The following is a 17935-nucleotide window of genomic DNA, read 5'->3' as shown; positions in this document are numbered from 1 at the left end:
ATGCAACCCACCGATTGTTGCCCTGTGGACTCGGGACCAGCGTGGCTGGATCTTCCAGTTCTTCAAGACAAGCCAGAGTTCTGGGTTCTTTATGAGAAATCTCATTTTTAAATGTTGGCAGTAAATTTTAAGCATGTAAGCATTACAAAACAAACAACACACATCTGCGGAGCAGATTTGGCTGGGGGGGTTGACAGCTTAGGACCTCTGGGCTGGAGGGTGGAGGGGAAAGTCATGCCTGTAGGCAATGTTAATGGCAGGCAGAAAGGAGGTCCTGGGCTATAGTCACTGAGACCTGGGGATGAAAGGGTGTGTGAGAGCAGGAAGGCAGAAAACAAGGTGTGCAGAAGAGAAGCCCATCGTTCCTTGGTATTGAAGGCAAGTGAGGGTCATTAGAGGGGAACAGAACAGCAAGATGACCAGAGCACAGTGGGATTGTCTAGCAGTTACACCATCACTTTCCCTCCGGTCTCCTTGGAAACCACAGAAATGATGACATACCAGTCGTGGAACCCATTAGAAGCACAACTTAGTCCTGGTCACCGGTCCGTCATCCTCTGGCTAGCAGGCCAATAGCCTCATCCTAAACACACACAGGCTGACCCACCTGCCACCCAAGCCAGTGTCCCAGCTCCCACAGCCGGGGGGGGGCCTAGTTCCTGCTCCTTTATAGAGAGCAGAGCAGTCTGAGCTTTCTCTGGCTTGTCTGTCTGGCCCATTGATGTAGTCTTCTAAGAAAGAACAAAGCAACCCCACTGTCACGTGCTCTCGACTTCTGGGAACACGCTGGACAGTCTTTATAAGGTGCCACATCGGGTGCAATTTAAACAGATTGTTCTGAAGTTCCACAAAGCATCAGATGACAGAAAACCAAAGACATTTTTGTGACCCAGTTACACCATGAGCAGTAGGGTCCAAATGGCCAGGTCCTCACAGTATTCAAGTAGCTTACCCCCTCCCCACAAAAAACCAAAAGACTCATTCCTAGGTCTCAGGATGAGTCCAACCATTCATTTCACAGATTAAGAAACCCAGAGTCACCAGATGTCCCTGAAGTCTGCCCTGTTGCAGGGAGCTCCAAGCCTGTGACATGGGTTTTATGGAGAGTCTGCTTCACTCGGCATCACACCCAGCAAGAACACGCTAGGACGGCAGGTGCCTGTGCCTGAAGGGACATTTTCCAGTGGTTTCCAGGAGAAACTAAGTTGAGAGAGGAAAGAGAAGGAGTCAGACTCCCAGGGCCACACTAGAGAGAGACAAGAAGTGCCAAGCGAGGAAGTGTCAGAGAGGCAGAGCATGGTGGTACCTGGATCCCAGCACTGAGTCAGATAAACCCTATATAAAAACAAAAACAAAACAGAAATTTAAGTGATAATCCTTCATTTTTACCAAAAGGATTTACCTCAGCCTTCTTTTAGGTCAAAGGAAACACTTTTTCCCCCTAGCTAGGCCACTGATACTGGACATATTTATTAGAGGGCTGCATTAGTAAGTGACCTTCAGCAGTGCTACTTCATATTATCCTGCTTTAGGAATAACTACTATTTAAATTAAGAACACCGTCAGTACAGCAAAAACACATACACAGCTAAAAGAGAAGAAAGGTTGGCTCAGATTAAGGAAAACCAGAGAATGGTGCTGGAGACACAATCTTTCTGGTGCTCAAAGTCGCGTGAAGCAATCCCTAACTCTCCTCAAGTGATGACCTCAGATCCCGTGCATTAAGGTGGCTGATGGAAACTCACGTTTTCCCATGACAAATAACACTGTATGTGGCATTCCACTGGACTGGATGATAAGGCTTGGACCTAAAAGTCAGGTTAACCCAAAGGAAACTGAGCCACTTCAGGGGATCCCCAGTTCCTTCTCCAGTTCCGGTTGCACCGATCATTTTCCTTTTCCTCTCAGACATGGACACCAAACCTCTTCCATATCAGTCTGTTCCCGCGCCTTACTTCCCACCACCGCCATCAGCCTGTGCTGAGGGTTCTGTAATCACCGTCCTCAGCAGTCTCCTCTGCTCTCGGCACTTTCACAGCAACCTACACACACAGGTGCCTCAGCAGGGGACACTTGGGTGGAAGGATCACGATACAGGCTTCTTCCGGGTAACACTGGAACAAGGGCAAGAGCAAGGAGCATTTTGGGGTCCCTGAAAAAGGAAATCATCCTTATTCCTTTTTTCCCACCTCATAACTCCCAGAGAGGCCAGCCCTTCTCTCTGTCCCTTTCTTCCTTTTCCTTCTTCTCCTTATCTATTGTCTACCAACTGTCTATCATCTTCTGTGTGTATGTGCATGTATGCTGTGTGCATATAAAGTATATATATATAATATGTGTTCACAAAGCTCATACACATGTGCGTGCATGTGTGCGTGCGTGTGTGTGTGTGTGTGTGTGTGTGTGTGTGTGTGTGTGAATGAAGACACATGTCACAGCACACATGGAGAGGTCAGAGAACAACCTTGGCTGTAGGTCATCTCCTCCTACCTTATTTGAGACAAGTCTCTTTGCTGTTCAATACTGCATGCTTATTCTAGGCTAGCTTCCAGTGAGCTTCAGAGGGTCCTCCTGACCCAACCCCCTCCCCCTGCAACCCCATCCCCATCTCACAGTAGAAGCCCTAGGGGTACAGATGCACTCTACCACTCCTGGCTTCATGTGGGTTCTGGGAATCTGAACTCAGGTCCCAATGCTCACACAGCAAGAACATTATTCATTGAGCCTCTCTCCATATCATATATATATATATATATATATATATATCTGTCATCTGATACTAATCAACCATCTGTATCTTCTCAGAACAAACTCCTTCATTAGAGCTGCCTTGAATGGATCCTGTATCTCACACCTGGGGACATGTTGACCAGGATAGGCATTACCTACTTGCTTGTCACAGCTCCTCAAGCTAATCTTCTGATTTTGATGCAAACCCCTAGGTTCATGGCCCTGGCGAGAGACTCCCTGGGCAGACTGAGAATACCTGCCTGGCTGGCCGGGCATCCACTGTGGCTCCAGTTAGGTCAAATGCACTGGTGATAGACATCCCCTCAAAGGTGAACTTGCTTTCCCAACACTCAGTTCTCAGTGCACTCTGGTTGCTATCCAAGGTGCAAGTCAGCCTTGACTGGGCCCCAGGGTACAAGGTGACAGGATCCGTATGTTGCATTCTTTCTTCCTTCCCAGAGAGCAAATGTGCACTTTATCAAATGCCTCTCGATTATCTCAAGCCATCTCACCAAATAAAACATCATGGGTAGAGGCCTTGCCAAGCCTTGCTGGTTCTGATGCTGGTGCTCTGGTCTGGTACCTGCAGAGTCCAGGCTCTGCATTCTGACCTTAATAGTGGCTTTAAGAGTGGCTCACCCCGGCCTCTTTTGGCTCTTACCTAGCCCCCTGGTTTTGGTTTGTGGATTTTTGCTTTAGTTTTGACTCTTGTTCCCATCATATTCTCCCAGGTCAGCCCTTCCTTATGTCCTCCCCAACCCCCACAAGGACAAGGGCCTGCTCTTTATAGCTACAAGCATGGAATTAGAACATCTTGCTAAGAGCCTCCCTGGTACTCTCTGTCTGGATGGAAGGGGAATCTTTGGGAAGGTGGTGGCTGATACAGCAAGGGACACTTCTGATCCCAGCTCACAGACCTCCAGTACTATGAGATCATGACAACAATCACTTGTCATTATAGCTCACTCTCCTTAATGGTGGAAAATGCATGGATGAAGCTGTATGTTGGTGCGGAGCACAGAAGGCTCCCGATTAGCATTTCTTACAGGGAAGAAGGGAGAGCAGAGGGAGGGATGGGAACCATGAAGTTGACATGAGAGACAGCAGGGCTGTGACAGAGCCAGGGCAGGGTGTGGAGGACAGCACATGAAGATCATGTCCATGCTGTGAATGTCCCGAGAAGTCTCCCGGAGGGTGGGCTGGCCATGGGAGGGCAGCTGGATAGCTTTGGTCCGGGGGAGGCTGGAGCAGTGGGCAAGAACCCGGATGCTCTCTGTCTCAGAGATTTGTCCCGAGGACCATGTGCTCCATCTGAGAATCTGTAGGAAGGGACCAGTAAGATAAACTAACGACATTACTTTTCACGCACCCCCTTCAAGTGATGTGGGTCTGCTCAGCCCTGGCCACCACTCTGAGGCTAAAACCATTCCCTGTGCTTGTGCTCACTCCTAGGGCTTTTAGACATCACACAGTCAAGCACGCAAGTCTAACCCTAATGGCCTCTGGGGAAATGTGTTGTGGGGAGGTGGAGAAAGGGATGATCCAGGAAGGCCGCTAAGCAATTCTGAGGCCCCGGTCAGATCCAACCAGAGCATAGAAGACACAGTCCACAAGTGGGCATCATTTATGCGCGTAGCCTGGCACTCGGGAGAGAAGGCCAGGACCAAACTAAGTCACTGATGCTGAGAGTCTGACAAAGGAGAAATGTAAGCTTAATGCAAGCAAGAATCATGTACAGGATGAGGATGGCTCTCCCATGAGCCCATGGAACTCATCTTTTCTTTGATCGTCACTTTTGAGAACGATGATGGAGGGAACGAACAGTTAGCAGCTGAATGGGGATAGGTTAGAGATAGTACTCAAAGCTATTTGACTCAAGATAACAGGAGACATACTTACCTTGTTGGCTAACACAGAGATTTCTTAGATGTTAGTTAAGATCCAGTTGGAGAATCTGCCCAGGCCTGTTCCCACAGGCCTGGCTCTAGCATTCCCACTGGGTCATGGCAAGGCAGTGCAAGGAATTCCTGGGGAACCCAGGATGAGAACCACAAAGACAATGAGACAAGGAAGCCAGCAGAACGTCAACCAAGGGAGCTACTACAGCAGTGTCACATGACAGAAAAACATTTCTGCTATCTACCTTTATCTGATCTCCCATGAGGTGAGAATTAGAGTACAGAAGACATCACATAAAGTGTCCCATCTTGCAAATAGGAAATGAGTCATTCTAAATCCACAGCTACAGAGCAGGGATACAAACTTGAGCCTGCCCAACTTGTATGCACATCCATCCACAGCACAAATCCACAAGGTCAGAGGCCCAAGGGAACATCTCCAAGGGTGTGGAAGCACCCAGAAAAGGGAGGATGTGGGCCAGAATCTAACAACTTAAAGATACATAGTGCTTACATCTTAAAATTCCGAGTAAATTGTGTGTGTGTGTGTGTGTGTGTGTGTATTTCTGTGTGCCCTTTTCCTCAAAAAAACTATTCATGATGCTCATCAGATTCTCCCTAAACCAAAATGTTAAGTACTTCAAGAATAAAAAGCACCAAGCCTGTTGTCCAGGCCCTTCCTCACCCAGCAAGTGATCAATGGGGAGAGGTGTGGGTGAGGAAAGTTCTCTAAGCCCACTGACCTTCTTCAGCTTCCCAAGCCAGAGGTACCAGCAGCACAGATCCCCAACAGCTGGGTATCCAAGAAGGCACTTGGCAGTATCCAATGTGGGAGCAGACAGATCTGAATTCTGGACGCTGCCCCATCAAGAAGCCAAACCCACATTCATATGCTTAGGATATTGATCCTTCCACAGAACACCACCGGAATCACCCACTCACCCATCTTTCACCTGGACACTTGTTATCTGTCAGGACTCCCCTGCCAGCAAAGAGAGCTGGTAAATGGGGAAGTCACATCTAAAGATGTTGGAGACTGTTTCACCATTGGTGTGGATCCTCAGCAGTCAAGGTGCATCTATGGACCTGTTTAAAACCACTCCATCCACTAATTCCCTCAAGAGCCGTGTTGGGGAGCACGTACATCCTGAGTCTGATTTTGGATGATTCTGATTCTGTTCTTGGGAAACAGAGCCCAGAAACCCTGAATTAGAGTATTTGATTCAGGCATCTTCATGCCTCACAGGCACACAGCAGTCTCTGATGTCTAAAGTGAGCTTTCTCTGATGTCTAAAGTCTTTGGTCTACGTCTTCCCTGCAGTCTGAGACACCAGAGCTCAAATTCTCTTGAAATAAACGAGACTGTGGTTTCATCAGCCCCTCCATTACAATGGCAACATGGAGACCAGACGAGGGTGCCCTCTGCCACCTAAGTTGTGGTCATGATCAGAAGTGGCAGCCTAGAGCCCAAAGAGACAATGGGTGACGATTATGATTCAAAGATGACACCCAGAGAGAGGACACAAGCTGTTATGTCTTAGACTCACTTCTGCTCATTTATTTACTTTGAACCCAGAAGCCAAACTGTTGGGGCTCTGCATATGCTCTGCACAGATGGCGGGAGTTAAGGAGTAAGAGTTACAGCAAGGTTGGCCTCTTCAATGGGGATGGACACAGCCCAGTGACTCAGAATGGACACGGCGGGAAACATCAGTTTCCATCAGCGCCAACAAGTAATTAAAGCCGCTTCCCCTTTCAGAGCTCTCGTTATAAAGATCAGGAGTTCAGATCCATTATCCCAGCAGAGACAACTGCAAGATAAACCTTCCTTCCGCCCAAGGCAGTTTTGCAAAGATGGGAATGTTCAAAGCAAGTTTCCTGGCCCTTCGGGGAAGAAGGAAACAAACAAACAACAACAACAACAACAAAAATACAGTATATTGACCCCATGGGCTTCTGCCCAGCCTGTGCTTTTAAGAGGAAAAGTGCCTCAGACTCAGAAACAGGGCTGTCAGGACCTGCCAGGCATATGGAAGAGAGACAAGAGGGTTAGAAAGTATGTGTGCCTGTGTGTGTGTGGGGGGGGTTGTCTCCCCACTAAGTACTTCCTTCACTACACAGCTAATCCGATTAGCGGCTTTAGGAAACTCCGAAATGTTAATTCAAGAGCTCCATTCACAGAGCAGCTAGGCCCATGCCTGCTCAGGGCTCCATTCTTCTCACAGCAAATCAAAAGCATAGAGAGGGCTCTCTGTGAGGGATGTGCTCTTGCCTCCTGGCCCAACGCACATCCAAATGCCCCTGTCACATCCTCCCATCAGCTAGCTCCCGGGACTGGGGATTGGACCCATCCAAAAACGGAGAAGCTAGGGCTTTTTCCACTCCACACCCAAATGGGGCCATTTCAGCAACCCTGTCAGCCAGGTGGCCTCCTGCAGCTGCAGCTGTACCCAATTAAGAGGTGTCACGAAGGCCCCCAGCTGCAGAGCTAAGGGTGAGTCACCAGCTTTCTCTGGTCTTTATTTCTGTGTCTGTAGAATGGGGACTTAGAGCAGAGTGAGTCGCTGGAACAGAAGACTGGACGGAAGGAAGCTCAGGGTGTGGACAGACACGATGTCATTGCAGTTGGACAGAGGACAGGAGGGGAAGGGAGCCTGTCTCTGTAGACTGTGAATTGGAAGCCGGACTAAGGAAGCACTAGAATAAGCAATGGGAACATCCGAAGGGGTCTAAGGAGCAGAGCTGTGTTTGGCTTGTGGCAGCATCCATCCCCCTGGAGTCCGCCTCCATCTTTGCATACCCTTCTCAGTGTCCCCGTGTCCTTTCCTCCTCTTGTGAAGACCGGGACACTGGATTTAGGGTCCAGTCTAAACCAAGGAGGATCTTATCTCAAGATCCTTCACTAACTACATCTGCAAAGTCCCTATCCTATGGGTCACTTTCTGGGGTCCCAGTAGACATGAATGGGGGAACACTATTCCATAAAGCATAACATAGTACAGTGACCAGGAAGGTAACCTGAAGCAGGTTAAGGACAGAGAGAGTTGTGACTTAAGTGAACAGTGACACAAGTCCCTATGGGAACCACAGGGCCCCCAAAGAACACCAAATAGGCTCCTAAACAAGAGCATGGTGCTCATTATTCTCCCTCCCAAACTGTTCTCCACTCCTCCCAGGTGTAAAATGGCAACGGGGAGGTCAGGGAAGGATGCGGAAAGGCTGGGGTTGGGACACCTAAGCTCTGGTAGGGATGCCGCCCCTGAGTGAACTCAGAATCAAGCACCCCAGGGCACCTCTAGGCAAAGAGACTGACCGGTCCACCTTAGAAGCAACTGACATTGTTCTATAGCTCCAACTTCACAGGGAAAACCAGGGAGAGTGGCCTGGGGCTGCTCTGCAGTGACAGCCTTTCCCTGTCGCCCTGTGCAGGGACTTCAGCCTCTCATGCTGGAGCTCCCTTCTCAGCCTCCAAGAAAGGAAACTGAACTTGTCAAAGCTCAGAAACTAGGTGAGCTGAAATGAAGAACACATCCTTCCCCATATTTCAATCTAGCAAAAGTGACCTCAGCGTGGCTCCTCTTAAATTTATTTTTTAACCCAGAAAATGCTTAAAGACCTATGCATAAATTTCTTCCCAGAAACATCATCTCTCACTTAAAAATTACATCAAAAGTGAGACAACCTTCACATTCAAATATATAAGGGCTTACTGAGATGAGGTGTGGCTTACTGAGATGAGGTGTGGCTTACTGAGATGAGGTGCAGCAGGACCGCCTGTGCGCCGCTAACCAGTGCCCTTGTCGTCATAACAACCACTGGCATGGAGTGAGGGGCATTCATGATGGGATTTTACCAAACATATAGACTACACTAGCACATTTCAGTAAGATCTTTGTATTTAAAAGGGGAAAAGGTACAAGGGAGGAGGGGAGGGAGAGGGAGCTGGGACTGAAGCAAGCTTGTCTCTAATTTAAATTAAAAATTTATACTTAAAAAAGGAAAGAAAAAAGGGAAAAAGTGTAAGTGGTGTGTGTATGTGCGTGCGTGCGCGCATGTTTGAGTGTGTGCATGTGAGTGTGTGTGCGTGTGTGTGCGCACATGCATATGTGTGGGAAAAAGTGTAAGTGGTGTGTGTATGTGTGCGCGTGCACGCATGTTTGAGTGTGTGCATGTGAGTGTGTGTGTGCGTGTGTGTGTGCGCACATGCATGTGTGTGTGGGAAAAAGTGTAAGTGGTGTGTGTATGTGTGCGCGTGCACGCATGTTTGAGTGTGTGCATGTGAGTGTGTGTGCGTGTGTGTGTGCGTGCGCATGCATGTGTGTGTGTGTGTGTGTGTGTGTGTGTGGTTGCACACATGGCCATGGCACACCAAGATAGAAAGTAATGCAGCAAATAGATAGTGTCAGTGATCCCTGAGGCTGGGATAACATCATTTTACTTTTCCACTTATGGAAGCCTTGGCACTTAAAAAAAAATCAAGCAGTGTTAGTTTAATCAGAAAAATCAATAAAAAAAATCCCAACCTGAAAATAAAATAACTGCTCTAGATAGATACAAAGTGCAGTTGACCCTCAGAGAAAAGCAATTGGAATAAAAGCCACCTCGCCACGAAAACACCCTGAGAAACCCCTGCACTAAGCTGAGAGAGGAGGGAGCATCAGTGGTATGTTGAGAGGCTTGGGGTCCCCAAACCCTTCTACACGTGGCAGCTTCCCCAGTCTTCACGGCTCCAATCCTTTCCTTCATCAGTCTCCTCTTCACAAACATTAAGAGTTGGTATTTATTGAACATTTATCAGGTGCCAGACACATCTCATACATTCTTTCCTGTGTGCTCAGGATCTCACTCAAAGGCAAGAATTATTTCTATTCCCATTTGGCAGATAAAGAAACTGAGGCCTGCCTAAGATTTAGTCCAGGAAGTGCAAGCCCAAACCTGTTATTCTGATCAGTGGTCATAGCACATTTCTGGGACCAACACCCTATTAGCACATCTAACTTCTTGAAAAAGGCCAGGGTCTGCAAATTCCCATAGCACTGTCTTCTTGTCCTCATCAACACTGGCCAGAATCTTCTAGGTTCAGGTGCTGGCCTGCCTCTGGGGAGTCCCAGACTGAATGTGATCTGCTCTCTATTAACAGGATAAGGACAGAGAAGATAGATGCCCGAGTCCCACATCCCTGAGTAAGTGTTTTGAGAAAAGCAGACCACTGGTCTTTCCTTCACCACAGCGTCCTCAGGTGACCACCCCTGAAGGGGACTCTCTAGCAGCTGTACATGGTATGGTGTCTGGCCACTGCCTAGGCTCTCTGTAGTCTTTCCCTCACATTTGCTCTTCTGGAACCCTCAGGCTATGCTATGCAAAGTGCCTGGGAGCATCAGAAAGACATCTGATGCTGCGACTCTGAGAATTCCCCACGACCCATGGGCCTGTTGTGTGGGCCAGAGGGCAGCAGGAGACCCATGTTAAGGAGCCCAAGATCCAAAGCTGATGGCAGACTGCATGGGTATCACTCTGCTTTCTAAGCATGCTCAACCTGAAGCATGAACTGGTATGATCACATTTGAAAATGATGTTTTGACAGTATCAACTCAAACCCTGGACCCTGCCATTCCACCCAAGGCATCTGCCCAGGATAAGGGGTGCTTAAGATGATAGGTTATTCTGCTATTAGCTTTATTACAGCAAGAGACCCTGTGCTACCCAAATGTTTGTCTACAGAAAAGTATCGGCTAAGCTAGGGTCCCTCCGAGCAGCAGAACAGTTCACAACACTGAAAAGGGATGAACTGTTCCGTCAACCATGTGGGTGAATTTTGCAATAGTGAAGGCTAGTCCAAAATGGCAGAATAACATTCCCGCAGGGTCTGTACTGCGCCGGCAAAACAGGGCAGGGTTAGATTGTAATGGCACCGGAATGAGCACTGACCATGGGGGACACATTGAAGTCTTTGGGGTCTGGAATGTACCACATGAGCACCATAGTGTGAAGTCCATCACAGCGTATGTGCAAGATCCACTAAGGAAGTCTGACGAGTCGAATGGCTCCTTCCAGTCCCCAGCCACTAACAATGGTTCCACAACCTGGTGCCAACATCGGCTCTTTATCTGCCAACCCCTGTGGAGAGCTTTGCAGCCAATCCCACTAGCTGCTCATTTTCCTCATGTAACCTTGGAGCCCTGAACACATCTCACCCTCCTCTCTCTGGTCTTCAGGAATATTCCTGACATCACCAACTACATCATCACATTTCTTGAGCTCTTACATGCCAGGCACTGAGGATAACCTGCTGTCTTTGGCAATGACCTTGAAAACTCTTTGGAATGAGTCCTAGTTTCCCCCCCTATTTTAGAGATAGTAAAGCTGAACCAGATCTACATCCATCTGCCTGGAGAGAGGCTCTCCTTAAAGCAAAGGGTTGGGCTGTTTTCTTTGTCTCTCACCAGCACTGAGCTTGACCCAGGGTGAGGATTAAAATAGCTTCAAGAGAAGGAAGGCTGTGTAGGGGAAAGGTTCACCTGACACATGAGGATACCCAAACCCACACTCAGTCCCCTGCACTACCTCTAAGGACCAGGAAGCTACAAATCTACAGGGCCCAGTGCACAAGGAGGTGAGGAGCACCCAGGGGACCAGCCTCACCACTTGTCACCCCACCGTTGATAACCAGGAGAGAGAGGAGAGAAAGTAGCCACAGAAAGCATACTGGGTAGGTCTCCTGTCCCAGACAACACAGGGACTTGCCTGGTTGTCAATAAAACAAGTGACAGTTCCCCATGGCTAAACAACTCATTTTAAGCTAGTCATCATTGTTGTCAGTATTGTCAGACATTATTTAAATCCAGCCCATTTAGCAATTCTCTCCATTCTGGAACAAGCAAAACCTCAAGCTAGAATCCTAAGAACCAACACTGGGATCTGGGCTGAACCTTCCAATAGAGGCAACTGGAGATTTTCTTCCAAGGATCAGCTGAGTTGGGCTAGGACAATGGCTCAGTTAATCAGGTGCCTGCTGTACACCATAAGGACCTGATTTTGAATGTTCAACATTGGTGTTAAAAAGCAGTGCACATGTCTAACTCCAATGCTGGGGACTAGGTCCAGGGAGAGGCAGATTCCTAAAGCTCATTGACCTGCCAGCCTAGCCAAATTGATGAGAGTGCCCCACAAAAGGTAGAGAATGGGAGAGGGAGACACTTGACCTCTGGCCTCCACACACATGCACACACAATTGTACAAGATCCTGTATGCACATGTGCACAAGTATGAGTGAGTACATGCTTACACACACACACACACACACACATACACACACACATGGGTGCGGGGGGGGCGCGTGGAGAATTAGCTAAGTTTAAGGTCCCAGATCCATGCCTCCATCATAGGAGGTGGTGTGGCCCCTCCCTCCAGGTCTTCCACACAGGTCCCTGGACCCAATGGGGTACAAGCTGATCAGGAGGCCAATACTTGCCAGTGCTGTGTCCCATTTCCTCCACGGATGGCTTGGTCCAGTCTTCAGTCTTGTCGATGTGAAATAACTTCAGATCCTCCTCCTCCAGGGCAATGTCTCCCCAGAAGGCAGCTAGCAAGAGAAAGCACAGTGGGTCAACTAAGCCTGCAAGTCAGAAAAAGGGATTTGCTAACCCCCAAACGCACCAGATGCAGGGGGCAAATTCTAGAAAAGACAGTCCTGCCAATCAAAGTTCTCCTGGAGCCTCAATGATAACTGTAGTAAAGCCAGTATCTGGGACAACCACTATGGGAACCCAGAGTCTTGGCCGATAAACACCTCTTCATCTCACACTAGCTCCAAACAGTTATGGGCTAAACATCACAGAGAGACAGCCATTTCTTTCCTCTTCTTTCACCAGGATATAGAAGGAGAAACACAATGTCATCATCTACATATCACTCATAGTATCTGCTGCCCTTTTTGTCCACAACTCCCCCATTTTCATGCTCCCTTTGTAGGGATGAGGAATCTTCTAGACCAGTGGTTCTCAACTTGTGGGTCATGACCAGCTGGAGCTCCAACGACCCTTTCACAGGGATTTCTTAAGACCGACGGAAAACACAGATACTTACACTATGACTCGTGACAGTAGCAAAATTACAGTTAGGAAGTAGCAGTGAAAATAATTGTATGTTTGGGGTCACCACAGACAGTACGATGAACTGCATCCAAAGGCCACAGCATTAGGAAGACTGAGAACCACTGCTCTAGACAGTCAAGTCCACACCTGGGATCTTGAGCACAGGCGGTGTGGAGCAAGGCGGTGTAGTACACAGCATGCACATGTACTTCTGCTTTGGAGACGGATCCCCGCAGGACCTAGAGCGGCCCCCACTGGGAGGTAAGTGGGGCTGTGAGACTGGGATCGTAGGCCCACACCCCTCCCTTTCTCTTTACACTCTGGTGATGAGGGGTGTGTTCTGCTCCCCCCACGTGCACCCCTCGGTCCTGTTTGGCAAATCACTTGACCTGTTTCGGCTTCTGATTCCTCACCTGGAGATAAAATTGTAACTGGACCCCAGCCTTGTAGGAGAAGTAATTGAAATGAGGTTTGCTAACAGCTGGCACAGGACTGGACACGGTGAGTGCTCAGTGAACCACGGAGCCACTCTGACTTCCACTGAGTTCCTCCTGGCACCTGTTTCTCCCCTCGCTTCACCCTCTCTTTAGCCTGAAGACTCCCCTGCCAGCCACGATTCCCACATCTCCTTTGGTGAGTTGTCCCCCCACCCTGACACGCCCCTTCCTGTCTCTGTGCTGCAGTAGGGTTCCACTGTGTCATCTGCCACATAGCAGATGCGGTACCTGGCCGTGTGCCTGCACATTCCAGGCTTCAGGAAGACATGGCAGGGGACCCAGGCAGCACATCTAGAGTTAGGGCTTTTGTGTTCTACAATTAACAATGCATTCGATCTATGTGTCACCTTTCTTTCCTTTCTTACATTGATGTTCTCACATGGATCCTGTAGCTTACAAACCCAAAAACAAAACCTCAGCAAAGAAAATCACTTACTCAGGGTCACACAGTCAGCAAATGGCAGAGCCTGACTCCAGCCCAGTCTCTCTCCAGCCCCAGCATCTAGATCTGTTCAGCTTCCCCTACTTTACAATACTCTAAAGACAGGCTCTGGGTTTATGCGCACACATTTCATCTGCCAAAACCCACTTCCCACACTAAGCAAAGCCAAGCCAGAGACCACAAAGTACGGAACAGAATCAGGTGGATAATGCACGTGACACACCAGGCAAGCAACTAAACTCCCTCAGTCTCAGCTTTTTTACCCCTCAGATGAGGTAAGCAGTGATGTTACTTTCCTCTGGGGGGCTGTGAGCCACAGGTGAGATGGTGTGAGCCAGTGTTGAACACAAAGTGAGCACCTGGACCCACTCAGTAAACATGACAAAGCATCTGTCTACGTGAGTAGTTAGCGATGTACAGTTAGACTGAGTGATGAGTTCTAAAGGTGGGATACCTCGGAACACGCCCTTCACCAATGCCCATCCATCCCAGGATAGCCTTTACCCATGCAGTCCCAAAAACGGTGTGAGCTGCCTTTGAGGCATCACACAATGGACAGATTTCATCCCACTTCAGGACCCAGACAGCCTTTGCCACAGTCAGTCCAGGCCTCCATGGGCTTTCTGTGATTGAGTCTGGATTCCAAATCTGCCTTCCTATCCTATAGATTTCATCCCAAGATCCCCAAAACTGATCCCATGGATGCCACCAAGACAGTTCAAGAAGCTGCCTGCCCACACCTCAGAAAGGCTCCTCCCCCAGAACCATCTGGGGTTCAGACAGTACCTTTCAGGGGACATTCAGCAACCCCAATGTCTTTAGCTGTTTGCTCTTTGGGGTCCCACCACCAGGCTCCCAAATAAATACATGGAACTTATTTATGAACGCCTAGCCTTAGCTTGGCTTATTTCTAGCCAGCTTTTCTTAACTAATTATCCCAACTACCTTTTGCCTCTGAACCTTTCTCTATTCTATGTTCCTTTCTTTCCTTCTTACTACGCGGCTGGTTGTGTAGCTGGGTAGCTGGCCCCTGGCATCCTCCTCTCCTCCTTCTCTCCTCCTCCTTCTTCTCTTCCTTCTTCCTCTCCTATTTAGTCTCTCCACCTGCCAGCCTCCTCCTATCCTTTCTCCTGCCTAGCTATTGGCCATTCCACTCTTTATTAGACCAATCAGGTATTCTAGACAGGCAAAGTAACACAGATTTACAGAGGTAAGCAAATGCAACATAAAAGAATGCAGCACATCTTCCCATCATTAAACAAATATTCCACAGCATAAAATAATGCTACACATCTTTAGCTAATATTCCACAACACCTCAAACTCCAACCACATGTGTTCTCCAAACCACGGAGAGGGGCTTTAGTCCCCTCTCTCCACCTCACTGTAGTTAATATCGTGTCTCCATGGAGAAGCACAGAACACTAAAGAAGTTTCAATAGCAGAAGTGCGGTGATTGATTAGCGATGACTACCACAGACGCAAGTGGGGAAGGGAAGCCCTTCTGCCATATAATTGCCAGCTCTGCTTTCAGTGATAGGAAGGAAGATGGCCTCATACTGTTTCAGAAAAAGAACACAAGCTCGATTTAAAAAACAAAGGAAAAACTGCTTTCTTGGAAAATCCAAGAGATACATTGAAATAACTGGTTCACAGTTAATTTATCAACAATAACACACCAGAGTGCCACATAACAGAAACTTCTAGCACCTTTTAAAGAGGCTTCATACCTGAGCTTCAGTGTGGCACCCACCAATTGTCTGTGGCTCCTGGATACTTGGAATGTGGTTAATATGAAGGAGAAACTAAATTTCATATCCTATTTTGCTTTGATTAACAAATTTAAATTGCTGCCTATGGCTAGTGACCATGTCATAAATATAAAGTTGAGTGTAATAAACAACTATGACATATAATGTATGTATAATTATTTAAAAGAAAAAAAAGAATCTGATATGTTGGAGTAAGTTTAATAGGAAGTGTGGCACTGTGTTAAGAAATACAGACTTGGGCCTGGAGAGATGGCTCAGAGGTTAAGAGCCCTGGCTGCTCTTCCAGAGGTCCAGAGTTCAATTCCCAGCAACCACATGGTGGCTCACATCCATCTGTGAGGAGATCTGGTGCCCTCTTCTGGCCTGCAGGCATATATGTGGCAGAACACTGTGTACATAAAAAAATAAAAAATTAAAAGAAATACAGACTTGGTGAGGCTCTTTGTCCCAGCACTTGGGAGGCAGAGGCAGGCAGATCTCTGTGAGTTTGAGGCCAGCCTGATCTACAGAGCGAGTTTCAGGACAGGCTCCAAAGCTATACAGAGAAGCCCTGTCTTGGAAAGGAAAAAAGAAAAAAAAAATACAGACTCCTGCTAAGACTATAAAAGCAGTGGGTAACACAGCACATTGGTTAAGGCACTTGCCACCAAACCTGGTGATCTGACTTCCATCCCCAGGACCCACACTATGGAAGAAAAGAGTTAACTCTCACAAGAAGCTCTCTGAGCCTCACATGTACACACACACACACACACACACACACACACACACACACACGCACACACACACACACAAATAAATGCACAAAAATGAAAAACAACTATAAAATTGGGTAGCACATAAAGACAATTGTACTATATTCACAAATGAGAAAGGCTATAATTTTAAAGGGTAATGTGTAGGTTCATACACTTCAAAAACCACAATAACTCTCCATTTATTATAATAAATACTAATTTATTGTTTATTATTTTTAAGTAAATCCCTATAATTATGAGAGAATAGTCAAGAGAGAATGTGATAAAGCTACCTCAACCCTGTAGTAAAGAATGGTTTAGAATTGGGTTCTAGAATGTGTAAGAAAAACCATGACAAATCAGGTCTCAGAAATTTGTAAAATGTAGGAGACTCTTTGATTGGTTGTGTTGAAAACTCAAGTGGACTTTTGTTGGGGGGAGTCCTGTGCATTTGTCAATAATGCACTGCTGGCCAATAGGAATCTAGATAGGTGGGACTAGGAGTCCAAGAGGACTCTGGGAAGGAGAAACACAGAGAGTCTAGATGTAACGCCATGGGGTAGGAAGCCCGGAAACTTCTCCGGTAAGAAGCATACTTAGATTAACAATTATGGGGTAATTACTTAAGTCAGAGCTAGCCAGTAAGAAACAAGCAAGGCCAACAGCTTCATAATTAATACAGCGTCTTGTGTGTTTATTTGGGATTGATGCGGCTCTAGAACCAGGCTGGCGGGAAGGCTTCTCTCAAGGAAAAATCTTCTCTTTACAGACTTTGAACTGAATTCAACATAACAAAATTAAATCCAAACAAAAAACATTAAATCAATGTTTTTTTCAACAAAATGTAGAAATCTAAATCTATACTCAGTCCTCTGTAGCAATGGTTCTACACCTGAATTCAACCAACCATGGATCAGAAAATTACTTGAAAAAAGCAATGTGTCTAAACCAAACATGTACAGGTTATTTTCCTTCTCATTACCCCTAAGCATTACAGTATAGCAATTATTTATAAAGTGTTTACATCATGTCAGGAATTATATAGGAGGAAGTGCATAGTGCTACATGCCAAGTATGACACTATTTGACATAAGGGACTTGAGCATCTGTGGAATTCAATATCTGTGGTGAACCAGTCCCCACAAATACCAAGGGACAACTGCGCATCTAAGAAACACAGCTACTGAAATATTACTAAAAGACAGAGTGTGACCCATGGAAGCCTTCTGTGAGAAAATTCTCCAGGCATGCCCATCACCTCTTTCACTGCTAGTGAGTCAGACTGTTATCCACGGATCAGGAGAACATCTTGGAACTTGACATAAATATGTAGCCTCAGAGGCCATCTTGGACTTGCTGAGAAAGAATTTGCATGCTTAAAATATCCCTTGAGTAAATTATAAAGACATTAAACTCTGAAAAACACAGGTAATAGTGACAAGAGACTGTCTTCAATATCCATGACTCTGGAATCACAGTCTCCCTGCCATCTGTTATGTCTTTCATGGCTGTAACGAAGAAATCAAACTGGGTAATTCTTTGTGAAATTAGAACTTGAGAATGCAGAATCATAGAAGAATCTCAAATGCATTTCCATAAAAATGAACCTCTGTCCTCATCTCCAGATGGCCGACCTCACTAGAGTTTTAACCTGCAATTCAGGGAGTTGCCAGCAGGTGATAGTGTTTGGTTATAGCATCTTTGTTTTTTTGTTTGTTTGTTTGTTTTTTGGTTTTATGAGACAGGGTTTCTCTGTTTTGGAGGCTG

The 17935-nt window shown here is 47.0% G+C and overlaps 1 protein-coding gene across 1 annotated transcript in view; it reads right to left on the bottom strand.

Moving 5' to 3' along the window:
* Tll2 (tolloid like 2) overlaps nucleotides 1-17935 on the bottom strand; it is a 114997-nt gene that overhangs the window by 78453 nt on the left and 18609 nt on the right. Inside the window, exon 2 of the mRNA XM_040741877.1 lies at nucleotides 12100-12210. Within this exon, the coding sequence (XP_040597811.1) occupies nucleotides 12100-12210 (111 nt within the window). The remainder of the gene's footprint in view (nucleotides 1-12099; nucleotides 12211-17935) is intronic.

This window comes from Mesocricetus auratus, unplaced genomic scaffold (genome assembly GCF_017639785.1).
Source record: "Mesocricetus auratus isolate SY011 unplaced genomic scaffold, BCM_Maur_2.0 Super-Scaffold_4256, whole genome shotgun sequence".
In the NCBI taxonomy this organism is placed as follows: Eukaryota; Metazoa; Chordata; class Mammalia; order Rodentia; family Cricetidae; genus Mesocricetus; species Mesocricetus auratus.
This window is presented reverse-complemented; position numbering and strand designations above follow the sequence as displayed.